General features: G+C 41.8%; 1 protein-coding gene and 2 non-coding genes across 6 annotated transcripts; 1 reads left to right on the plus strand and 2 right to left on the minus strand.

Moving 5' to 3' along the window:
* Window positions 1–639: 639 nt before the first annotated feature.
* gigyf2 (GRB10 interacting GYF protein 2) lies at window positions 640–21547 on the minus strand. 4 transcript variants are annotated; one of them, XM_030074366.1, is made up of 30 exons: window positions 21421–21547; window positions 19171–19222; window positions 18800–18956; window positions 18551–18646; window positions 18099–18207; window positions 17189–17297; window positions 16936–16976; window positions 16801–16833; window positions 16518–16619; window positions 15864–16075; window positions 13859–14009; window positions 12566–12814; window positions 12282–12454; window positions 10202–10358; window positions 9914–10080; window positions 8938–9032; window positions 8599–8727; window positions 8293–8423; window positions 8021–8121; window positions 7645–7785; window positions 7381–7539; window positions 7028–7276; window positions 5601–5723; window positions 5183–5413; window positions 4461–4663; window positions 4112–4263; window positions 3241–3434; window positions 2799–2801; window positions 1642–1786; window positions 640–1526 (listed from the first exon to the last, which is right to left on the minus strand). In XM_030074366.1, the coding sequence occupies exons 2-30, from the start codon at window positions 19206–19208 to the stop codon at window positions 1459–1461; spliced, it is 3918 nt and encodes a 1305-aa protein (XP_029930226.1). In that variant the 5' UTR covers window positions 19209–19222; window positions 21421–21547; the 3' UTR covers window positions 640–1458. The 4 variants fall into 4 exon arrangements, with proteins under 4 accessions (XP_029930226.1, XP_029930224.1, XP_029930227.1 ...); XM_030074364.1 differs by having other exon boundaries at window positions 16443–16619; XM_030074367.1 differs by lacking the exon at window positions 2799–2801 and having other exon boundaries at window positions 1642–1783.
* A 2807-nt stretch (window positions 21548–24354) lies between these two features.
* On the plus strand, window positions 24355–24426 carry trnap-agg (transfer RNA proline (anticodon AGG)). Its single transcript has one exon. It is a non-coding gene; the product is annotated as a tRNA-Pro (tRNA).
* Window positions 24427–24874: 448 nt separating this feature from the next.
* On the minus strand, window positions 24875–24946 carry trnaw-cca (transfer RNA tryptophan (anticodon CCA)). Its single transcript has one exon. It is a non-coding gene; the product is annotated as a tRNA-Trp (tRNA).
* Window positions 24947–26007: the final 1061 nt, after the last annotated feature.

Raw genomic sequence — 26007 nt, forward strand, 5'->3', positions numbered from 1 at the left:
TACAAGCAAAGAGCAATGTAGTGTCACTTTTTTGGATTTAAAACTGACAACTTTTGTGCGATACAGGGGTGAGTTAATTTTTTAACTTGCTCAAAGAGCTAATTGAGAAACACTTGCATGTTTTATTGATGTAGGTAATTCCTGCACTGAATACCAACGTTATCTACCTGGAACAAATGTTTTGCTTGGCACTAACTCAAAATGGGGGGTTAAATCATAATAAATAATGCAGATTAATACAGAAGAAATAATATGAAGCCTTTGCATTGCAGGATCACTGAGAGGACATTTTCATTTTATAATTCTGATATCTGATACACAATGACTGGATTAAAAGACGTCTTTAGGTTAATTTATGATGTATCCTGTTATTGGCTAGGTACTGTCATTTTGGCATAGAAAAAAAAATATTCTACAAAAGGAATTAAGTTCTATACGTACTTACAAATTCCAAAACTCAAAAGTTTTCAAGAACGGAAATGCTCAATTTTCTTTCTTGTTTTCCCTGCAGACGTTTCCATCCCTGAATGGGAACACTGTGAGGCTTGATTCCTGGTGATGTGACTAAGTGTACATTTGGGCATCAAATGGATCTTACACTTCTATGGTTTTTCCAAACTGTTGATTCAGACACAGGTGTGAACAGCCCACACAACAGACTGTTTTATTTCATACCGCAATAAAAAAGTATGACTCCAGCAGTTCATCATTTCCATATATTATAATACAGATGCAGAATTGAAAGTTTATTCTTTAAACAGCCTAGTATTTTACAAGAAATAGATAACTACTTGGAACTTTCGAACATGCCCTTAAAACAGGACATAAGTGGGCACGAATCCTTGGGTCCTACTTTCCCATCGTCATTATCCATGAACACTCAGCGGAAAACAGGGAGGGAAAAGAGGGGAGTTTTAAGTGTGGGGGTAAACTTCAAATAAATAAAACAAAATGGATATAATCTCTCTAACCTTTCCCATTAAACCCACCACCACCCCCAACCCATATATCCACACTCTAAAAAAAAAATCCATAGGATGCAGACCAGATTTGGAATAAGGTCGTTACCGCAAATTTCAACAAACAGGACATGAGCCGGGATTGAGCAGCTGATGGTGCAAAGACATCAACACCTCTGCAGCCTTTTCCAGAAACTTCATAGTTCATTAGTTGAGTGATTGCCTGGTTGGATGTTTCAACGGTGACTCTGCTTGTCCCCATTCCCTCAACGGGTTTCAATAGGGATCCATTAGCAAGGGGAAAACATAACTTTCGCCTCCGATTACGGTTTGAAATTTGGAATCAGTGTGAGATTATTGGAGAATGTTTGTTAAATGGAGGGGGGAAAAAAAACGAGGTGAGGGATGTGGGGGCCGGTGGGGGCCGGGGCAGGGGCTTGGGTAAAATGGCTGCTGTTCAAATCGGATACAGTCAGTGGGATTGGTTGGCAGCAGTCCCTTAAAAGTCCTCCACGGTCTCAATCTCGCCCATATTCAATCTCTCAGAGGACGCATTCACAGAAAAACCTGAGGAACACAACACAGGAAAATACAAGGAACGATTAAATACAGCAACCAAAATGCAAAATAATTGAAAAAAGATCATCGCCTTTAAAGCTCTCCAATTTATGTTTCCTCTCACCTAGAAGGCTTGGGTCTGCACGGACCATCTTCTGCTTTTTCTTCTTCTTCCCTGAGGTGACGGTCTCGAAGCGCGGCTGCTGGAGGCTCGTATGGTTGGGCTGGTACAGTGACGAAGATCCTGTCCCGCCCCATACAGAATCCTGGGCCAGAGACAAAATAAAACTCAATAAGACTGACAGAACTGCATGAAAAAGCAATGCTGGGACGCTGGAATTTGGGACACCAGGAAATTCAAAATATTAGTCATACAGTAGCAAAATTCTGACTTGAGATTCCAGCTGAGACAAATCAACTTAAATTTAAATTATTTAGGTTGATAAAATTATACAAGTAAACCAGATAGAGTTCCTGAATTTGTTATTTATTAATTAAACTAAATCAAATGCTATTGTTGGTACTTTTGCGAAAGGGAAACCAAACTTGGTAGAGTCTTGCCCAGTGTGGTGTTTCACAACAGTGGAATGGCTGTTTGAACGTGACTATTTGACTCATGGGGAGCATGACTGTCTGGTTTGTGGTATGTTAACCAAAAACTATTGCCAAATTATTTTGTGTACTAAGCTGATGTGGACCCCTGCCCTGGAAAACCAGCACCACCCACAGGTCACTTGTGAAAATCCTGCAGCTCTGCCTGTCATTACAACATCCCAGCCATGCCTTATGGAAAATAAGGCTTTCTACATTATCTTGCAGACTTTTACCTCTTCATTTGAAATGATTTAATTGTCCAATAAACCAACAACATCAAACATCAAATTTGCTAGGGAAGGGAGTGTGTGTTTGAAGTGCTTGGCTTGTTCTGATGAACAATACTCCCTCTAGTGACAAAATACATACATCACACACATGGTGGCTTAAAATATTTTTCCTCCCTCCAGATACTTTTTTTACATTTTATTTTTACTTTTTTTTTTTAAACAGACTACTGAATGTAATTAAATTAAAAACAGACTGCAGTTATACTTAGTTTTATTTTATATATTATCAAATGATTTAAAAACTTTTACTGGAACAGGTGCTTCATTTTACCAAAGTAGGCACTAAAAATTGTGAAGCACTCGAAAATAAAATACTGAAAAAAAAAAGCACACTGTTCTTTTTCATAAATAACAATTTAGCATTTTCATGCTGGTTTACCTGCCACTGTTAAAATTCCTGCTTGCAATTACAGAATAAAATCTATGTTGAAGTGTTAAAGTCATACAAAGTAAAAATATCTAAAGGGAACTGAAAAGGGAAGAAAAACATGCTGTTTGCACCATATTAGAGATGCCTTGATAATATCTGCGATATTGGAACTAGAAGGCTTCAGATATTTTATTTTGCTGCACTGTGGAACAAAAGCATTGTTCTCCCATGGGAGGAAAAATGTCTACCGTGCGGCAAATGCCACCTGTAACAAAATAAGGTCTCTAACAACACTGAGAGCAGAAGACTGGAAGCGAGGCAGAAAATTAAACTGTTAGATCTGCCACGTTCACTGTAGGAAAACGAAAATGAGTGAAATCATTTTGCTAGTTTAAAGCCATTAAATGATGACACCAAAATAAAGCGGAGTCTTTTTTTTTCTGTTTCAGCACTTGTGTGTTTCTCTTACCTGCTGCTGCTTGAGCGCTTGCTGTTGGTTCTGCGGTGCCTGTTTCTGTTGGTTGGCGTTCTGTTTGGCACGACGTTCCAGGAACTGCTTGGCAAACTCCTTGGCCTCGGGAGTGTCCCCCAGATAGGCCCTGACATAGTCGTGCACCTCATACGGAGAGTCCACCTCCTTCAGGAAGGATGCAAATGTCGGAACTGGGAGCGAAACAAAGGGAAATACTTATTAACGTGTTAACTTCTTCCAGTTCTGGTCAATAAACAGTTGAGGGCAGAGAACCTTATATGTGCTGCTCCATATACTGTCAGTGTTTTTGGTAATATTGGCTGTGTCAGTGTTTGTTAAGTATGCCATACCAACTCCAACAAACAAACAACAAAAAATCCATAATACATGGCACTGTATCTAGTGAATAAAGTCATTCTGATTTTTAAAAGAATGCTACGTTTTGGGCAAAATACCTTTCTTCTCACTTACTCAAACAGAGACAAGATATTCAATCCCATTTTCATGTCTGTATATCCAGTGGTTCGGTTCCTAGCTTAGCATAAAGACTTGAAGTCTATGGGAGAATGAGCCGAGCTTCATCAAAGTGAAAATGTAAGTCATACAGCTACTCTGAAGCTGCCTTATTTACACAATGTGCTGTGTATTTGAAATAATAATAATAATAATAATAATAATAACTTGAGTGGTTTTTGACTTTGTGACTGTGCTAAGCTAATGACTCCCATAGACTTCAAGTGTTCATGCTAAGCTAACATAAAACCACCGGACATACAGAGGTGAGAATGGTATCTAGCATCTTGTCTCAGTCTGTCTACGTCAGAAAAAAGGTAGGGTATTCCTTAAAAGATGTTATTTTAATACTGACCATCCAGGTTGTTGGCTGTGTTGAGGGTGTGCAGGGTTTGCTCACACCACTGCATGAATCCATCCTGCTGGCTCTTGCCTACCCCTTGGAACAGTTTTAGCAGCTTCTCCTCCTCTTCTACCTTCTTGTTGGCTCGTCCACTCACAGAGTTACTTTAGGTGCATAGGACCAAAAACAAAAACAAAAGCAAAAACAAAAACAAACAAAAAAAAGATATTTATATTATATGTATTACCCTACTACTCCTCAATATGATATATCCCTCAACAAGAGCTCTGACAAAGCTGTTTTGGTTAAAAATCCCAGACTAATCCAGTCTTCAGCCAACAAAGGTTTCCAGCTCGTGTACCTGAGGTTGGCATTGCCCTTGTTGTTCTTTTGAGAGTTGCCTTTCCTGGACTGGGCAGGGTGCTGGGCAGCCTCCTTCACAGCCTCATCCCAGAAGCCCATGTTAGAGTTGTGTGTGTCGCCCCAAATACTGCTAGAGTCCGAGGCCCAATTAGAACTAGTGCCGGTGTTGACAGATCCCCACACCGAGGTGCTCAGAGTTGACTGAGAAAAGAGGGGAAACAAAGAAAGTTAACAATGGCATCAGGTTTTCAGTAAACTTTTCCCTTTCTCTCCACAGATCAAGGCCAAGTGTAAATTTGTGTGACATTTTATATGATCACTGACAGCCTAAAAATATTCGTCAACAAAAGAACTCTTGTTTGAGAGCTAGGAAAACACCAAGCCACAACTCTAATGTGACATCTTCAAGTGACAAGACCCAGAACTGAAGCACTAAGTATGGGAAGGTTGATTTGCCCTCACAGATTATTTATTCTTTCAAATCCAAATGAAATTAATAACCTGTGCAGTACAATTCCACACAGGAGTGTGCCATTACAGAGAGCTGTGCTCTAGGATCACTGGATATAGCAATTTTAGGATTGGTGCTTTACAGCAAAAACAAATAACCTTAACTACGGTTTCAAATAAATACCATGTAACCAGCAGTAACTTAAGAGAAAAAGAGGCTATAAACTCCACTGCTGAGTCCTCATTCAAGAAAGAAAGATAAGTGCGTACAGCTCTGTTTTGGGTGCGGTTCTGCTGGGCGACAGAGGTGTGAGACTGCTGCTGCTCCTTCCGCTGTTTCATCTGCTGCGCCTCCTCTCGCTGGATCTCCAGCAGGGACTTTGTGGCAGCTGGCTGCTTGGCCACGCTGCCCCAGCCAGACAGCTTGGTCTGTAGCTGCTGAGCTTGCTGCAAGGCCTGTTGCTGCTGCAGCTTCAGGAGCTCTTGCTGCTGGCGTCGCTGCTGTGGGATGGAGAGAGGTTGAAGAAGAAGGATCAAAGAGTGCACACATGAGGAAAATTTGATTTTACAAACAAAAATGAGCAAATTGGCATTACTCATCTCTCATCACAGCGACTGACGGCTGTCGGCAAAGTGACCACAAACAACCTGATCAGTTTGAAAAAGGACTGCTGCTGGCTGTCCTTACCTCCTCCTGCGCCTGTCGTTCTCTCTCCTCCTCCAGTTTCTGGATCTCAGCAAGTGACAGGGCGTTCTGAGTCTGATTTATGGCGTTGGCTGACTGCTGGCCCCACTTTGAAGAGGAGGGGAGCTATGGAACAAAGCAAGAACAAAATCTTTTTGTTGACTTTAAAAAAAATTACTCATATTCTGATTTATTTGCTGGAGAGCTGAGTAGTGCAAGAGCCTTCAAGGGTACCAGGAGAGTCCAAAGCACAAGAAACTGTTTAATCATTATTTCACAGATTTTTTTCAACATTTCACCAGGTGACAGGTGTCTTTGCATTGTTCAGGGCTGCAGTCAACCAAAGTAGTCTAGGGCTGTAGTCACCTCAAATTTGACCTTCTCTTCAACAAACTAACCCTTGATTCATGACAGGAAAAATCTGCATGTTATCTGAAGAATCTAGATATATCATGTACCACAGCCAATTTAATTAATCTACATTACAGTGTACTGAGTGCACTCTAGTCCACCTGGTAGCCTAAATGAATTATAAATAAACATGAAAAGCAAGCTGTAATGTATTAAATAATTTTTAACCTAATAATTTTATACTGACATGGTGCTGTTTTCTACTCCTCTTGGAATCCGGCAAACTTGCTGAAATCTTCCTCAAACATGTCTCTCTCCCACTGAGCCTTTGCTGGCAGGTCAGCAGTGGCAGCATAATCTGGGTTTGAATATTCTAATACATTGTTGTTTTCATCCTGAAAGTAAGTGCTGGATTCTGCTTCAATGTCGCTCGCCACCCTGAGGTCGTCACTCTCTGCAGCACAATTTTAGAAACTTTTTTTGCAGTCCACACGGAGGCTAGGAGGCTAAGATGGGCTAAAGGTGCTGACAAAAATCAAACAAAAAATTCATCCCATAACGTCTTGTGCGTTACCCACATGTATTTCGGCCAATTACGACGCATTTCATCAGTCACGTCTTGAAAACAACTAACATCATTTAAAATGGGCTCACGTAGCATCCAACTTTAAGGGGAGAAAAATAAATAAATCAGGCCATATGCAGACAGATGCATGTGTCTGAAAATGACACACGCTTGTCGTTATAAAAGTAGCACCAGCATCTGTCCAACCAATGAGAATTTGGGCCGGACAAGAACAACCGACCAGAGGACTATAGCCCTACAAATAATTTAAAGTATGTAAAATATTTGATCTGAATATTGTATTGCATTATATCTAATCACAAATACGTCCATATTTCCAGAAAGCTTCCAGCTGAAAAGTGGGCAGACACTGTGGAAGACTCAATCCAAAAACATACACAAACAAATGCTTACTGGGCTAAAGTAAGATTGGGTGATGATTAGGTCTTGCAACAGATGTTACTGAAAATAACTGAGTTATTCACTTTTGTTTTCTGTTCCTACTAGTGCTTACTTTCATCTGTGCGAGCTGCTGCTGCTGCTGTTGCTGCTGGAGTCGCCTGAGGGCCTCTTGCTGCTGCTGCCTCTGTCTCTGCAGCTCCTGCTGTCTTTGTGCCTCCTGCTCCCTTCGTTTCTGCTCCTCCTGTTGTTGCCGGGCCAAAGCAGCTGCCGCACTTGCAGCTGCAGCCTCCTCCTCTGCCCGCTTCTCCTCTTCACGCCTCCTCAAAGCTTCCAGCTCCTCTTGCTTCCTCCGCTCTTCCTCCTGGTGAGGCAGTCAGTGTAACTCATTGCAATACCAAGGAGACACAAATTTCACAAAACTAGCAATGAAGCCAATTATAACAATGCCTGTGTTCTTGGACTTACCTGTTTGCGAAGGAACTCTTCCCTTTGCTTCCTCTCCTCCTCTTCCCTCCGCCTCTCCTCCAATCTGCGGAGAGCCTCCTCCTGAGCCAGTCTCTCCTCCTCCTCCTTCTGTCTGCGCTGCGCCTCTTCTTGTTCTCGCTGCCTCCTCAACGCCTCCTCCTAAGAATTTACATCTCTGGGTCAGTCTCATCTCTGTCACAGACAAGTGATTCATGATGCTCAAGGCTTGTAGTGCTTCGAAATACTACAGTTCAAATGTCACACCTGTTTCTGCCGTGCCAGCTCCTCTTCCTCTAAGCGTTTGCGTTCCTCCTCCTGCCGAGCTCTCAAGGCCTCCTCTAACCGTTTCCTCTCCTCTTCCTCTCTCTTGGCCCTCATTTCTGCTTCACGCCTCTCCAGCTCCAACTGATATGGGGTAAAAAAAAGGAAATTGCCACATTAAATTATCTACAGGCACAATGATTAAATCTGGTTGATCTGGATCCGCTGTTACAAGCCTGCTTCCTGTTTACAGTTTTTACTTCTTGCAATTTTGTGAATCTACTTATCACTGGTTCTGTTTGAAACACAGAACCCCACAATTACATTCAACTTGACTTCTTTTACAACCTGACAAATGATAAAATAAAGTACTGGTTACCTTAGCAGCCTTTGCCTTCTCTAACTGTTGCATCTGCTCAATGGCTGGAGCCTGCGCCATGGAGTCTATTGGTAAATCCCATACACTGCTGCCATCCCATGCTGTTGAGAATAACAGATTTTGATGTACATACTACAACCCTCTGCAATTTAAACATGTAAACTTCATTGTATGAATTATTCTGGCATGAAAAACAAAACTGAAAACACTTGGTCTGTTAATATTTACACTAAATTCCAAAACTTATAGGGGCATTCAAGGTTGAAACTCACTGCTAGGAGCAGCTTGTTGGAGGTTTGGTGTGCAGGAAGCCTGAGAAGACGGGTTCTGCATTTCCCACACAGAACCAGAGTCTGGTACAGACAGGGACCGGGTGACAGGAGGTAGGAGGCTCTCAGAGGCTCTATAATTAATAAGTAAATAAATAAATAAATTCAATGCTCCCTGGGTACTAGCGCGAGCCAAGATTTTGAAACACTAAAGGGCCCAAATCAGCAGACACAGACAGATGAAGAGGCAGGAGATTTTATACGTGTATGTGCAATAAAGTGTGTGTGTGTGTGTGTGTGTGCACGGACCTCATCTTGAGAGCCTGGTATTGCTGTAGGAGCAGGTTAATCTGCTGCTGCTGTTGCTGCTGCTGCTGAAGAGGAGCTGAGGAGAGGGCTGCAGCTTTCTGCTGGGCCAGGGCCTGGGCATACTGTTGCCTGAGTGGTGGAAGAGATGATGACAGAAGGTGAAAAGAGGACAGAGGATGTGAAATTAGACTGTACATCAGTGGATCAGTTATTTATGTTACATTGTAAGTTTTTAACTGATGGATGATAGGTGTGACTTAGTGCTTTGTGAACAATTAGATAGATAGACAGATAGACAGATAGAAAGCTGATTTTGACAGAGCTAACAGATATGCATACCTGAGAAGGTACTGGTATTGGAGCTGCTGTAACTGGTAAAGGTTGAGGGCAGTGAGCTCCTGCTGCCTCTTCAACCTCTCCTGATCACCATCACCCTGCATGACACAGACAAACAAAGGGTCAGGACAACCTTGTAACAACAGACCAAAAAAAAAAAAAAAAAAAGCCAATGGCCATAGCATTTGTACTACGCAATGCTGTGCACACTGCAGTTTTTCATAAACACTGCAATACCCCTGCTTACACATATGCTGGTCAACCATCAGTTCAACAAGCATTGGTCAACAAACTCATGACTTCATTCACATGATCTACAACATTTATAACTATCACTTTCATTTAAAAAAAAAAAAAAAAAAAAAAAAAAAATCCAAATTACTGTGTATCAAAATGGATCTCAAAGATTTGCCAAGTGTGCTTCAGAGAGCCATGAGCTAAAAAAAAAATCTCACTTCAAAAATCAGTTTTCAAGTGTAAAGCAAATCAGACAAATGACAGACACACCAAAATGACATGTAACTGACAATGACAGATCTCCCTGCGTCACATTCATAGAGTGGGGCTGAGAGATGATGAGGACTGAATTTAATTCGGTTGTCATGGAAGATAAGTAGTGGCTTGACAAAGATAACTTTCTCTGTTGTTAGAGTGTGGTTGTAAAATTGTGGTGATTTGCTTTCAATTAAAGCTCATTTTCAGCAATTTCACTGCAAATAACATCATAGCTTGCAGGAGTAAATTAAAATAAGTATTTATTGTTTGCAGCTAATGTATAAACACAAAATCCGGCACACCAGGAAAAGGGCGATCCATGTCTAAATAACTAAGCCACTTGTTACTAGCAAACAAAGTGGAGTAGCACACCGTCTGGAACTAATGGCCTGTATTGAATATTTCAAAATAGCAGTGCTGATATCATAAGCAAAGCCTTGGGACTGATAAAGAAAGATAAGTGTCCCAGTTTGCAAATATGTACCTGTAAAGGTGGTGGTGCGGGGCCAGGGGCAAAGGGCACCCTTCCCCACATCTTGATGATCTCTCCCAGGGGTTGAAACACCTCGTCACAGCCCCTCTTGACCAACAGGGTCATAGTGAAGTAACCAGCCTGGAACCACTCAGTCATCTCCTGGTTACTGAATGGACCTGAGAGCACAGAAAGAGCAGAGAAGATACAGAGGTTGTGTTAAAAATTTAAATTCAAATGTACCAGTGATATCACTACTGAAAACAACTAACTAGGATATCCAACCAACAATAGACTCACCCTGTATCTCCCCCTGGGGATCTTTGTAGAACCACTTGAGAGCAGCCTCATGGGTGAGAGGCAGACCTGCAGGCTTGGGCTTCTCTGAGCTCTTTGCTGCCAGCCTGTCATCATCCACCACTCCGTCTTGAAGGTATGCTACCATCTTTTCTGCCTCCTGGAGAAAAAAGGAAACCAAGAGAACTGTTGAGAATCTGCACACTGATCTATATCAGCGAATCCACTGTTACCTTGATGACTGCTGAGATTTCACACTCTCAAACTGCCAAGCCACAATGGCTTCGGTGTTGTTTTGGGGAAAATTCCCCTCACACACATGTAAGGTTAGCTGACACTGACGAGCTTGGGCGAGCTCTGGTCAGGTAGAGTCTGCTGTTAGCCAGGCTAACACACATACATTTCAAGCTGTTGAATGCCCAGACTTGTACAGTCAGTTTGGATCAACATTATTATCATAGCAAACTAACACCGTCAATGGAGCTAACGGTCAGCTTTTACATTTGCTGTTCAGGTAAGGATGACATGCTGTGTGTAACCTTAGCCAAACACTCCTAATATTACTGCTTCCTCGTTCGCTCTCAAACTACCGTATTGACCCGAATAAAAGACGACCCTGATTTTAAGACGACCCCTCTTTTTCAAGACCCTTTTTTGGAAAAATACTTTTTATATGGACATTCTGCCAGGAGCGGACTTACCATTAGGCAAAACTAGGCGGTGGCCTAGGGCCCCAAGTTCCTGAGGGCCCCATAAAACTCCTCATACACTTATGGTTAATACAGTTATTACTTATTTGCGCACATTAATTATGTTTTTGATTAAAATACTTTTGCTAAAATGCCAGCAGAATGCTTATCGTATTATGTGTGTCTCGGGGCCCCTGTTTTGTGTGTTGTCCTCTCATCTCAGAGGGCCCCATGCCTGCCTTTGCCTTGGGTCCCAAATTTCTTAAATCCGCCACTGCATTCTGCAACACCAGCCCATGCTAGCTGTAAACTCAGTTCAGGGTATGTTGAGCTCTGTGGCAACTTCAAGTGCTTTTTGCTGCATCACAGCCCTCGTAACGGGCAGTCCTTCACTACGTTTCTCATTCACAAAATTGCACACCCTCCTGTCAGTCTTGTTGAATCGACCAGTTTTTGGACCACGAAAAGCCCTTCTCTGGCTGTGGGCATTTTTTTTTTTTTTTTTTTTTTTTTTAGCTCTTCTTTCTGAGACCGCCACCGTCTCACATTGCACTCAGAGCCAGGGTTAAGGGATGTTTATTTACCTTGACATTTTCAGAGGTAACTTCAGAAAGCGTCCAACTGACAGCCGGAGCGGCATGTCAGCTGGCTGCTACATTCAACCAGGTAATCGCGCTTCGCATTAAACGATTTTGCGGAGGCAGGAGGAAAGTTGCATGATTTACGTTGTATCCACGTTCGCGCGCTGCGTGCGTGACCGTTCATGTGCTCGTGCATGAACGCCCGTACCGTGCTGGAGCACACCCCTTCCAACCGTGCCAGAGCGGGGGAAGTGTACACATTCAAGCATGGAACATATGCAAGTACAATACATGTGTATTTGCTTAGACCCCCAATATAAGACGAGGGCGTTTTTTCAGGGCATTTTCAATGGAAAAAATATCGTCTTATATTCAGATCAATACGGTACTTGTCGCTGCTAATAGCAGAAAGGGCTGTAACAATATATTTAAAATTATTCTGATTCAAATGAATCAATTAGCTCAAAGAAATTTATTCTCAATTCTCAGAAAAACACACCAAACTCAGAGGGTAAATACTACAAGGCAGAAGTTGCTGCTCGGATCCCACTGACTGTCACACCAAGTGCCCAGCCACAACACAAAACATATAGTTTCCAACTTCAAAGTCTAGGAAAATGTTGGCTTCCACAAAATAAATAGCAATCTACACAAAAGCTGTGCAGTGTTTACAACTTGTAAAACACAAATCATTAATCATTATCATCATCCTAAATTACATCTTGTACCTTTAAATAAATACAATCTGGTAAAATGTTTGGATGTTATCCAATAGGTACAGGATAAATACAGTGACTTTGATCATTAAATTACCTGTTCAAAGTGTTTCAAGCCCTCATCTTCATCTGTGTCATGTGGCATGGTTGCTGGCCTGCCAATAGGAGCCATCATACTTGTGGGGAAGGGCAGGGCGTTGGGCATTGCCACAGGAACCTCCATGGGCTTTTGCTGCTGTAGTTGGACTGTGGGTGATGGAGCAGAGACTTCTGCACAAACCAGACAGGAAAGAGGGAAATATTCAGAGATTTCCCAGATAGGTAGAAATCAATGATTTTAATATATTTATGCTGGCAGGGCATCAATCAATAACAACCCACCGGTGCGAGTGGTAGCAATGTGGGCCATGGGTATGGACTCCAGCATGCTGTTAGACATAGGGACATGCAGGGGGGGTTTGATGGGCTCTAGCCGTGGCTCTGGTGGAGACTGTCTGTCAGCCCGTTCAGCTGGCCTCTCAGGCTCTTCAGCTCTGATGGGCTGGACAGGGGGGAGTGGCTGGGTGGGGGCCTGTGGTTCTGGGGCCGGATGAGCAGCAGGTGGAGTTTCTTCCTCCACTCTGGCCAACTCTGGAAGAATAATCAAGTCAAAACAGCTGTTAAAGTCCCCACCCCATAAATGAACTCTAATCACTTTTAATTCCTGGAAAACAACAGTGACCTCACGCTGCACCATGAAGTGTGACTCAAAACCAACCAATCAAACTTCAGATATTTGTCCCAGTCCTCCAATCAGCCCATCAAATAAAACTACACATCTCTCCCAAAGTGATTTCTCACTGGTTTACACATTGCCTCCATGTGTTATGTTATGTCCTAAAAAGACATGTTTCAACAGGAAATACAACAAAATAAGGGAAGTAAAATGTCATTCCATGGGGACTTTAAATGTAGGGCAGTGAGGTGGCAAAGTAGGAGGATTTCCCTTCAACTGGAGGTAGAGCTGGCCAATAAACAAAAACAAAACAAAACATAATACTTTTTACTGAATACCTCAAAATCAATAATGCAATGATATTGTAGGTATGACAATTGGTACTTTCACAAAATATTTACACAATGATCTTTTTTGATACAGATATGATAACCAAGTCTGATAAGATGAGAAAACTGCTGAGATGCAGTTTTCTTCTAACACTTCTAACACCATTAGAAGACACTTATGTCATATCATATTACAATATCCCAAATCCCAGATGATATCTAGTTTTATGTCACAATATCAATATACTATTGACATACTGCCCAGCCCTAACTGGAAGACTGAGATTCAAACCCCGATGTCAGAAAGCTTAGATGTCCTCGAGTAAGACACTAAATCTCTACCAGCTCCCAGATGCTATTCTGTAACTGACCTTCAGCTCTGACCTCCATGTGAGATGAGGAAAAGCCAAAAGCAAATTTTTGCACTGAATAACAAAGCTGTGCATGGTAAAAAATTTAGTAGAGGATGTGGAAATAATTTCTCCAAGATGAAAGCATATGATCCGATCCAAACCATGTGCAATTCCCATCCATGCCCAAAGTTTAACTGATTTTCCATCAAGGCCATCTAACAACATTCAGAGACAACAATAAATGAAAATCACTGCTGAAACTATCAAAGTGACTCACCTTCTTTTCTGTCAGCCTCTCTCTTGGCCTCTGTTTCTGTCTCTTTGGTCTCCTTGGGCTGACTGTCCTCCTCCTCCAGGCCCTCTTCACACTCTTCCAAGGGTTTGAATTCGAGCTCTGCCTCCTCGAGGATTGGCTCCTTGGAAGCTTTCTGGTAATGCAAGCGAAAAAATAATTACAGTAAATAGATGTCTTTGGTATTACTCCATAAAACAGTCCCATAAAGTAGTTAGTTTCTGAGCCAGGGAAAGTTCTGCAGTCAGTGATGGCCTGCCTATGCGACTGAATATTATACATATAACTCAGAGAGATGAAAATGTGAAACATCAAAACTAGAAGTCTGTGTGAGGCAAGCAGCGTTCATGGTTGACGGACAGAAACCCATGCATACAGCACTATGACTTTTGCCAGACAAGCCACCAGCATGGTTTAGGAGAATGGACACTAAACTGTGCTTCTAGTGATTTAATAAGAGGTTTCTCAATCAAAAGGGCCACGGCTCACTGATGGGCTACAGAAAGCTAATCAACATTAGCTTTGTAATCAACATGCTACTTCATGATCAGGTTAGTCACCATGGACAGCCAGTCATCGGATTTCTCAAATGCCATGTAAAACAGAAAGCCGGTTTCCATAATCATGGTGAGGGATTAAGAGATCCGATTATTGGATTGGATTGCATGTAAACTTGTTACATGATTTCCTGCCATAACCTGGTTACTCACAACAATCTAGTTTCTTGCAGGCATGCCCCATGCCTGTGCCTTATGGCCTGACTCAACACTGTGAGCTTGGAACAATAATGTTCTGTCTGAGTTTGTTGGTTGGTTTTTGTATCAAAACTCGCTTTTCCACATGTTCTTAATCATTAAATCTAACTTTATACCTATGTGGAGTTATTTAAATGATGTTTGGGGTTAAAATTGGGTGAAAATGGGTTGAAATTAAATCTTTATTTTTATGTTTGAAACTTCAACAACAAATTAATCCTGTAAAACACTGAAGAACCTTTGTTTTGTCTATGTTCAAGGTGTGTTTTGTAGCCTATTCAAACTGAAGCGTTACTACCTGCACTGTCACTTTAAGAGGCTGCAGTTTTTTAGATGTTGACTCCACTGATCCTATGCTAACTGCTGGGGGGGGGGGGGGGGGGGTTAATGGCCCATGTGTGTGGAAGAGACTGTGAGTTACAGAGATTTTCATTGACTTGCACAGAGACACAACCACCATACAGCTTCCATTAAAAAAAAGCATCCAGTAACTGTTTGTGGTTGGGGTCATTCCTTGAGTCAGCACAGCCACAGAACACAGTGAAGATCACACAGAGGTTAATGGATGTTCATACAGCCAGATGCAGCCAGACTGCTGCAGGACACGCAGGCCTGTTACACCGAGAAATCCTTTTCTTTTTGCAAAGTTTTGACTTGGTCACATTAATACGAGGGGCCGCTTGGTTGGCTGTGCAGGCACAGACCGACAGGCAAAACATTTTTAACAGGTAGATTTTTTTTAGCTTGAGCACACCATAAAAAAAGTTTCCGGTCCAATCCACTTGGAGTGATATAATGGCAGGGAAAACACTGAAATGATTTCCATTCCATTCCCCACTGAAACTAAAATTACTTTATTGTAAAGAGTGAGACAGTACTCTACTTGCATGACCTCACAAAACAATAAAAGTTTTGTCTGACTGGACAAAATTCCAATTCACAACTTTCCCAGAATCTTGATGTTTTTCATTCCAAGTACTGTGGGGAAACAAGCCTTGTTGTGCTTTTGGAAAAAAAAAAAAAAAAAAAAAAAAAAAAAAAAAAAAAAGATTTCTCTAAACAGTTTTGCCAGCTGGAACGCACAAACTTTGACCCTCATTATCTCAAAACTGCGTGCTAGGCTGACAGACCTTTCTGACTCCAAACTCATGACATTCTGCGGCAGCAGCAATGAGCCAACATCTTACCAGGGTTGATACATTCTCATAACACATACTCTCATCTTCCCCCCTCACCTTGAGCGAGAGAAATGCTCCTGACGAGTCAAAGGTGCCCGCCTCCTCCTCTGCATCCTCCAGACACCATTCTGGCAGGCTGTCCCTCTCATCCTCGAGGCTGCCGCTGCCTGAGCGCGGCCTCCGGTAGCCACGTTCATCCTCTCTGGCATCGAACGGAAAGCGGCGGCGCTGCTCTGGGTGTTCCCGCCACCCCGCCGACCGAGGCCCATCTGAGGAGGAAGCCGACTGTTAGCAAACTCAGTCTGAATGTCCAATCTTATATCCACATCATCTCATATCTATGTTAAGTTCTCAATGCTAAGTGTGCTGCTGGATCTTTAAATTATAATGGATTCCAGATTACGGCGAGGCCAAGCCAACCATCAGAGTAACCACAATGCTTTCCATTATTACTGTATGCCTTATATTGTAACATTTCTGTGATACTATATAAAACATAGTCTACAAAGGAGAGTGAAAAGCAAGATAGATACTACCCTGTAGGGACTCTCCCATTCACACAATCGCTTAAAATAAAGTCAAACACACACTCCGAACACAGTGTAACACGATTAATACGGTCAATGCGGTGCCCACCTGGGCTCGGGGGGCACCACCGGTCGCTGTCCCGTCGAGAACCCGCCAGGCGCCAGCCCCCCTCATCATCCTCACCGTTCTGATCATCTCGAGAAGTACGCCAGTTCTCACTCTCTGAGCGTGTAAAGTCGTGCTTCCTCGGCAGGCCTGTTCCACCATCCTCATAGTTGGCTCGGACTACAGGAGTTGGTGGAGAAAAGTCAGGGTTAGATCATTATCACGAGACTGGCAGTCCCCATGTAAATCATGTTTCAAACTCGCTTAACAAGTCAGTCAATCAATCAAGTCAATGGGCACCTATGCTTAAGAATGTTCTCCTTCTCTGGAAATAATGAAACCAGTACAAAAGCATACTTACTGTGATTCATCTGAAAATGGCCTGGAGCAGCATCTGGCAGGTTGACAGAGAGAAACGAGAAAGGAGGTAAGTCAGGGCATCTGCCAATGACTACATAACATATTGATTATTTGAGCAGCAAATTTCAACACTAACCTGGGTCTTTTCGACCCGGTTTTTCAAACCTTCTATCTCCCCTGGCAAGTGAGAGAAAGGACACAAATGTAAACATGGGACAAATCATACAGTGAAGTTAATACAAACATGCTATGCGTGTAATAATACAATAATGGAAGTCAAGCAAGGAGACTAACATTGAACATCTATATTTGGACTATCCAATCCCACTCATGAAATTTTAAAATGTCCCGAAACATTACTGCCAACCCAGAAATAAGTGTTTCAGTACCGTTCCTCCCAGCTTTGGGAGCGGTGCATCTCCCTCCCTCCGCGGCCAAAGCCTCCTTCTACATCATCAAAACTTCTTTGGTAAAACCCTCCATCGCCTCTTCCCCGACCTGAAAACAATCATGAGTTAACATGAACTGATGAGAACTTGTTGATGATGATTAAGTGGAACTGTGAAGAAATCACTCACTTTTGGGATGTTAAAACTTTGGTAAAAATAATGATTTGGATGTTGTATTTACCATACCTTCTAAAAACACATTGTATTTTGTACAATTGTTATGCTTACACAGATTACAAATAATATATATTCGCTAGGAATCTTTCACATAAAGATATTTTTTAATATTACGGGGAGAATATGTGATAATGGTTGCGAATAATATAATATAATTTAAACTGAGTGCATCATTTGTGGAATTAATATTTCCTAGCACAATGTCAGGTCTGGCAGCCTTTTGTTTCCACGTTTGTGAACAGACAAAACAGCAGCTTTGCTTTGTCTTCCTACAGGCCTTGAAAGTCATGATATTTAAGAGGGCTTGCTAATTTCAAGGGCCACAAATGGCACCTCAACTTAACCCGGGCGCAGCATGTACGAGGCACATCAAGATGAGTTCAACCAGCTGGAGAAGACTCTGCTGAGTAAGCACAGCACCTACAGACAGCTAATAATACATCCCTTGTCTCAAGCTGTGCAGAAATTGGTGGAATTCTTTAAAAGGCATCTTAACTACCTGCAGCGGTTGTGACTGAACTGCAGGCAGAATATCTAAATAGCTGAAAGTATGTCATGACAAAAAAATCCACCATACTGCTTCCCTAGTGGAAATTTTACCTGCGGTGATTTATCGTCGAAATGAAAAGGGCTTATATGATGCATCCATGTATAATCCCAGTAAGGCTCTTACCTCTACCCCTTGAGGTACTTCGGCCTCTTGGTGCCCCAGCTATAGGACCGCCTCCTCGCCCTGTCAGCCGAAGTACAGCTGCACTGTTTACAGACATGGAAAAATTTCTCTGCAAAGAAAGACAGGGGGAGGGGAACCAGGGGGAACAAACAGCCAGCTCTCAGCTCTCTTCGTGCACCTGCTCTGCATTTGATAATTAACAACAGATAAAATATATTCCAAGATAAACCAGGGTTTGACCATAAGGCCTGCCCGATGGCTCAAGGCCATGCTGACTGGCCTCTACTTGTTCCTGATTTCAACGTTTCTCACTTTGTGATAATAAGCCTGTTATCAACTGGAAAACAAAATCTGATGGTGAACGCTTTGTGTTTCAGACACTTCCTCAAATTGCAGCTTATGATGAAATACCTGTGCCTGCAGTGGTGTGATATTTTGACACGTATTCCTACCTGTTCTTCCTCTGTGAAAGACACAAGTGCCAGTGGTGGCAAGGGCTCCTCTTGCAAGATGGGCAGAAACTCCTTATCATTTAGGTCTATAGGGATCTAGCCGCAAGAAGAAACAATCACTCGCTGAACAGATGCTTTGAAAGAATGTGCTATAATCCACCATATGACAATGATATAAAGAAGCTGGTCTAAACATCTGTGTGGCTTGCATGGCTGAACAAACTACTAAAATGCAGATGCTCTACCCACCTTGTTATCCTTTACATAAAGTGCTAGCATTTCTTCTCTCCCGTAGCGGTAGTCTGCAAGTTTATACTTTGGCAATGCAGGTGAGAGGGGTGGGGAGGCAACAATGCTGCTGCTTCCACCGCCACTACTGCCACCACCTCCAGACAGGGCGCGGAGCCTGCCGAGAAGAAAAGGTACCCAGTGTGGAAGGGATAGAGGAAGGGGAGACAATAGTAAAGCTGAGGAGGCAATCTGCATGTCTCTACAAGCTGAATTAGTTTCCATTTGAAAACCAGTTTGACAACCCCTATCAGTGTTCACCAATTTGAGGCGAAAAAAAAAATCATTAGACTACATGCTGACAAATCATAAATCCATGCCAGGTCATTTACCATTCTGGTCCAAAGTTAAGCGTCTGGGTTTCGGCCATTCTTCCTTGAAGTTCTACAAATATAACAAGGGAAAATGCATCAGTGTGGCTCAGTATGTACTGGTGTGATTACAGTGTCCTGGTACTTCTGCTGGACAAAACATTTCAGCTCTAGAAAGTCTTATTGCCAATACATGCATTGATCATTGTGTATTTTTTTTTTTTCCAAAATGCACAAAAAGCATGGTATTTACATTCATCTGTTTGTTCTTTTGTGCTTCCAAACATCTATGAATGGTAGACGGTCTATGGTTTTGTTTTTGTTCATTTCCTTATGATGCAACACTTCACCATGTGAATCAGTGAATTATATCACTTCAGAAACATTTTGAAGTATCAGAAAACTGGTTTTGATTGCTGTATTTGGTGCATTTGCTACATCTTTAAATTATCAGGGCTATGCCATTAAAGGTTTGATTACTTTTCATGTGCATCTGGAATCTATTCAATGAACACATTTTTTTTTTTTTAAATTGTGGCAACACAAATGCAGTGGAATACTTAAGTTGGTGACCAAAGTGAAAGCTTACACACAAAAAAAAAATTCCAGTTGTACATATATACTTTGAGGTTAATATTTCATAGATGCTGCGACTGGTGGTATTTCAACTCAGTCTATAGGATTGCCCTTCCTTGCCTCACACAACCAGTGTACAATTTCAATCTGCTAAGGCTATTTTAGGAAGACTCCCAGCCTGGGAGGAGGGCTCTCTCAGACACCTGTAATTGACAAAAGGGAACCCCTTCACACCAGTTTATAAAATGACCACAAAAAGAAACGACAGTGTCACAGCAGCCACGTTAACGGTTTGTTTATGTTGGTGTCTCTACTGCAAAGATTTTTTTCCTGACACACAAGGCGTGAAAGCAAAGTTTAACAACAACAAGGCTTCTTCAAATGTCAGACGCAAAAAAAAGGCGACAGGGACATTCCTAGAGAGACCGACTGTACGTACTGACCGAGAAGTCAGAATAAGCCACGTGTAGCAAAGTAATAAATACCGCATCTCACCCAAAGTTAGCAACTTTTAAAGACATATCTATCAAACTAAGCAGCGGCTATTTGATCGCGCTGATTTTAACAGTATAACACTATGAAGACAAACTGTTATACAAGACTAATCTAATGTTATCGTTCAAACTGACTAGCATGTCAACTATGCCCATCTGTTCGCCCATCGCAACGTTTAACAGTCACAAATAAGTGCATTTCTGATATACGTTTAGGGATTTGGAAACATTTAAGGTACAGCTAGGGAAAATGACCGGTGTCTAACTTCATAAAAAAGTAAATTGCATTACGTTAGTTGCTTGACTGACTAGCATAAAGTTAGGGCTAGCTGGCTACTAGCTACGTGAAACGCTCCCATAGGCATTCAGAATACGTAAGCAACTCGCTAACACGTTAGCAATACGGACACATAACTTATTAATGTCATAAATCATCTAAGACCTACTTCGTCACCAGCCTGTAAAATACTGTTATGGTTATGTAGTAACCATCCTCAGTAGGCAACACTGCCTAGCATACACGACAAATCAACTTAATACCAAACTAACTTGGCTTATCATTTACCGTTAACGCTCAATTAGGCTGCCCTACGCTAAAACGCCGACTGTTTTAAGGTTGACGGTACAGTTTTAATTACCTGCCACTTTGATGCATGCTTAGTGAGTGACAACAAGGCATTTTGCTAACCAGCAGGACGCTAGCCAACGCGCTAGCTGTGCTAAACGTAGCTGCCAACTAGCCAGAGAGTGAGGCAACGCGAAATCACCCTAACATGGTTGGTATGTGCTTATCACAAGCCAAAGTGGCTAATGTGCTCTGCGTAAAATCAGTTGACGAAAGGAAAATAACCGTGTCGTGTTGTCATCTAGGGCAGACAAGCAAAGTGTTGTGACACAAGTTAATCCTTTGCCTCAACACTTGTAGCTAACTTCACTTGCTAAGGGGGCTAGCTAAGCTACATGCGGCCTTCGAGCAGCCTGCGGGGCTCAACGCATTTCCTCATCGCAGCGTCCCGGAGCTCGCAGCGCTCCGACACGGACACACAAACACTAGAGGCCGGGGCTGCAAGGCCAAATAAACATGGTGGCTTCACAACTCACAGCGCGTCAGAACATTACTCCAGGCCCCGGTACTTGAACTAAATGTATAAATTTAATTACCCTGGAGCATCGCTACTGTATTCAACTTTTACTGTCTTACCTCTGCTTTTTTTCTGACAGCACGGGGTTTGTATTCGAGTTGTGTGGCTCTCTCTCTCTCTCTCACTCTCTCTCTCTTCGTTTTCCACAAGATGGCTGAGTATGGGTCACATGACATTAGATAAAACCCGTATGGCCATAGACAGATTTGCTGACTGGTACGTATTCATAAACAGTGAAGGAGGGGGACCGTGATATTTAAATGAAATTGCTGTTATCAATATATTAATCTTCATGTCAAATCACAACGCGCCGCTGTATGCTATAAATTCATGTTCAACAAATATGTCATGACATAACCTTTGAATAAAGTGGCTTACATTGATTTTATACACCAACAGCAGTCACAGCCTGCAGGGTCAAAGGCATCAGACTCTTTTTATGGTTTGATTAATATGATATGTTACACATCGTGCAATCTTGCAAATCAAAGGGAGAAGCATATCTCTGATTTGTAAAGGATTAGAGAGTGTGCTAAGTTTTGAAATCTCAATACACACAAAACACACAACACAGATGATGTTTTAAATCTAAAATGATATAAAAGTTTAAGACTGAATCTTTGAAATACGTGTTAATATTTTAAACACCCTATATCATGTTTATAAATAGCACTGAGTTATAGTGCCACCTACTGGTGACACAGCCGCATACAGACCGAGATTGACGATGTCGAGGACAAACAAACGCTGGTGTTTGGTGCTAGCAAGGGAAATTATACAAACAACCACTGCAAAAAACCACAAAGGTTTTCAGGTAAGTTTATGCTGTTACAGAATCAGACAAGTTAGTTTAAACAGAAAGTAATAACACAATAAAATAATTTTTTGGCTGGGTGCTAGCGTCTCAAAGCAGTTGGGCCTACTTTTACTAGTTAGCTAAGATTAGCATCCTAAATTAATGTTATCTATTTTTTTTAGTATCAGTGTTACACACATTCACATTAGATTATGTTTAAGACAACTTGCAAATATCATAAATCAGTAGGCAAGTGTGAGAGTCAAACAGATTATGTATTTGTGTGCAGGTAGTTTGGGCAAAGGCAGTTTGAAAGGGATGGATCAGAGCAGAAACTATAGCAACAGTCAGTTCAACATGTCCAGTAAGGAAATGTTTTATTTTACTGTTATTTCATTTACTTAATTTAGCTCAGTTGAAAAATGACTAAATGTGTTCATAGAGCTCACTATTACCTGTGCACCCTTATCACACACAGCTGGACCATATAACACTGGTTAAATAATGTCTGTATTAGGGCTACACATGTGGACAAAATTCGTACCTCTATATTTATGCCAAATATCTCAATAGTGATGCAATAAATGATGAAACTGTATGTTCACACTTGAAGTTGTAAGTGTTGCAACAGTGAAAATTAAGGATTCCTCAATCAAGGTCATCGTCAAGGTCAGTAAAATAGTACCAAATAGACACAGAAAATGCAGTTAGTTCACAAAGTGCTTCAACAGTATTTTAGGTGCAATAACAGTGAAAAGCATAATAATACCAACTCTGCAGAAAATGCAGTTACTTCACAAAATATTTTTTTTGATCAGGGCAGGCCAATCACTGTCTTTTGCTAACCCTAACCCTAAATTTGATGTTATCCATATCGTTGCCTTTTGAGATATTATATATATGGTGGATATATGACTTGGCACCAAATTGTATAAAGAGAAATTGGAAAATGAAAAATAGAGCTTAATATATACACACACACACACACACACACACACATACATACATACATACATAAAAGTCTCTACTATTATATGGCATATAATAGTAGGGTTGGAGTAGGGTTGGAGTGCATGAGGGCATAATTACCAAGACATGCACATCTGAGAGTTCATTGGTACAAAAACATTGGCACTGGTCTACAGAGATTTTGAAAAAGTGATGTGGACAGATGAGTCATCCTTCATCAAATTCTGGACAAGTGCAGGTGTGGTATACACCAAGAGATCGGGACAAGCCTGAATCCGCTGGCTCTGTTATGTTGTGTTTGGCATTTTCCTGGCATGGTGTGGGTCCCCTTAGAGGGAAGGGTCACAGCAAATCAATACAAAGTTTTTCTTGGTGATCAGCTTTATCCTGTGATGGAATATTTGTATTCTGTCGGAAGATCCCTCCTCCAGGATGACAGTATCCCCATCCACAGGGCTCACTTAATGGCTTGACAAGAGTGACAATGATGTAAATCACATGCTGTGGCCTTCATCTGCTCCATCACTCCAGTAGAGAGCCAGAGACTTGGAGAAACTATGCCAAGGTGGATTTAAGCTGTCCTGGCGGCGACCTAAAGGTGAGCAATAATTTATATTCATGCAACATTGCCACAGCGTCCTCCTCACAGCATCAAGTGACCTACTGAACACCTATAGGTGACCAATAAGTCTCTTTCTTGCAGAATTAGCATGATGTCCTCACATCAAATGTGGTCAATAATTACAGATGACCAATAACTCATATTCTTGCAGTGTTGCCACATTGTCCTTGTAACATTAAAAGTGACCTATGAAACACCTACATACCTATTAAGCATTCTTGCAACGTCAAAAATGATCTGTTAAAGATCTACAGCTAAAATCACATTGGCATAATGTCACTGCAGCCTCAGAATTAGACTGAAGTAAAAATAAGAAAACACCCAAACAATCCCGCAAATCAATGGGTAAGTTAGAAGCAAAATAACACCAAATTGGTGGATGTGAATGAGAATAAGTAGAAATTAGCTTGTACACTGCTTCCTGCATCTGGGACCCAATTCTGCTTCAGTGTTGTCAAATGTAAGACTTAGGCCACATAGGCTACTCGAAATAGAAAATTATACTATCCAGCGTCTGAACAACGCACATGAACCTCACTTAACGTTTGCAATGGCTGGTGAAGTTGTAATTTTGTGAATGGAAACCTGCGTGCGTATTAACGTGGTGGCTCGTTGGTCTAGGGGTATGATTCTCGCTTAGGGTGCGAGAGGTCCCGGGTTCAAATCCCGGACGAGCCCTCCTTTTCAGTTTCTGCAGATATCACCTATTCATCGGCATAGACAAAATAAACCACTACGCCTGTGAATGAACTTACCGGTCGAAACATGTGTTACATGGTATCCCGAATAAATCAAATAGCCCTTGTTGACGATACAATAGGCTTTATAAAATATACATGCAATACAGTCTATGAACAATACCCTGTTGCACTTAGTAATTTCGATATCAAGAAGTTATGCGCGAGCCCCAAGGGGTGTTTATTCTGCAAACCTGCCTTCTGCTTTAATTAAGTGACATTTGTCTTCTTCCATAAGCTGCTCAGATGTAACTGAACTAACTCGTATTGCAAAACAAAGAGGCTCACCTCGGGGCTATAAGGTATGTGGCAGCGGAACAATTGGAAATATCACCTTGAGCGGCGAGGTACTTTAACAGCAATTGCGCCAGGAGAGAACCAAAACGCTTTGACCCCGACGTGATTTGAACACGCAACCTTCTGATCTGGAGTCAGACGCGCTACCGTTGCGCCACGAGGTCTGAAACACCGAAAGAGTTGTACACAGTTTTAAACATGATCCCAGTCACAGCTGATCCCTGGTTAATCCTAACAGTAACCATAATAAACTCAATGTATTTGCTTAGAGTGAAAATATTTGCTCTCTCGCGGTCTGGTAACGTTACCACCTGAGTACAGCTGAAATCACTTAACACGTGTCTGGTGAACAAACGGGACGTATTAAATTTGCTTATTTGGACGTGTTGATCCAGTGTTGGTTCAGGTGTTCTGTCGATTTTTGCTGCTTTGTCGAAATTTGCTACCGCCGCATAAACCGACAGGTTAATCTATCGATTCAAGCTACCCTATCAAAAAATGCTACTTTATGGGTTACTACCTCTTTATATCAAATAAAGGCATTACGTGGGCAAAGTTATCTTCTCTCGTGTGTCCAGATACAAAAAGTGTGATGAAAGTTAGACATACCATTTTAATATTTATAATCAATATTTCAGGTGTAGCATATTTCGATAGTCCAGTAACAGCCTATCAAATAATGCTACCGCTACTCTATGCATTCATATAAGACTACTGATCACCTCACTGCCACTGTAGGATGAATGGCAGCATATTTAGACATTAGTTACTCTTATATTTAGCTGTGCTTTGGACCAAATGCTCGCTGCTCTTCCGTCTAGTCAACCAGAAACGCGAGTATCATACAGTATCTAATATAGAAACTGAAAGGGAACTGGTTGTCTAATCAATTTCTATGGAACCGGTATCTAACTAACTGACAATGCTGCCTGTAGATGGGCTCACGATAAGGGACTCCACACGGTGGCGTAACCCAGCAACTTAACTCGATCAAACCAATGCTCCCAAAGCGCAGTTAGTATTACTGACTCTGACTGGACTTTAAAATTGGCAATCCGTTCATTTAGCTTTCCCTAGAAACCAGCAGACTTGTTCCGCTGCCATCAGTGGAGATTTCCCATTGGTTTGCTTTTTTTCCGACTGTCATTTTGCTGTATTGTATTATGTGATGTAGTTAACTTACTGTTGATTCATCGGGTCTGGGTATTGTAGTCGTCTGGAAAAC

This window comes from Myripristis murdjan, chromosome 17 (genome assembly GCF_902150065.1).
Source record: "Myripristis murdjan chromosome 17, fMyrMur1.1, whole genome shotgun sequence".
Lineage (NCBI taxonomy): Eukaryota > Metazoa > Chordata > Actinopteri > Holocentriformes > Holocentridae > Myripristis > Myripristis murdjan.

Coding starts and splice junctions, on each gene's coding strand:
- gigyf2 (XM_030074364.1), bottom strand. CDS start 19,208: ATGGCCGAAACCCAGACGCTTAACTTTGGACCAGAATG. Junction 12,455..12,565: donor CATTGCTACCACTCGCACCG/GTGGGTTGTTAT, acceptor TGGTTTGTGCAG/AAGTCTCTGCTCCATCACCC. Junction 5,414..5,600: donor AACGACAGGCGCAGGAGGAG/GTAAGGACAGCC, acceptor TCCATCCCACAG/CAGCGACGCCAGCAGCAAGA.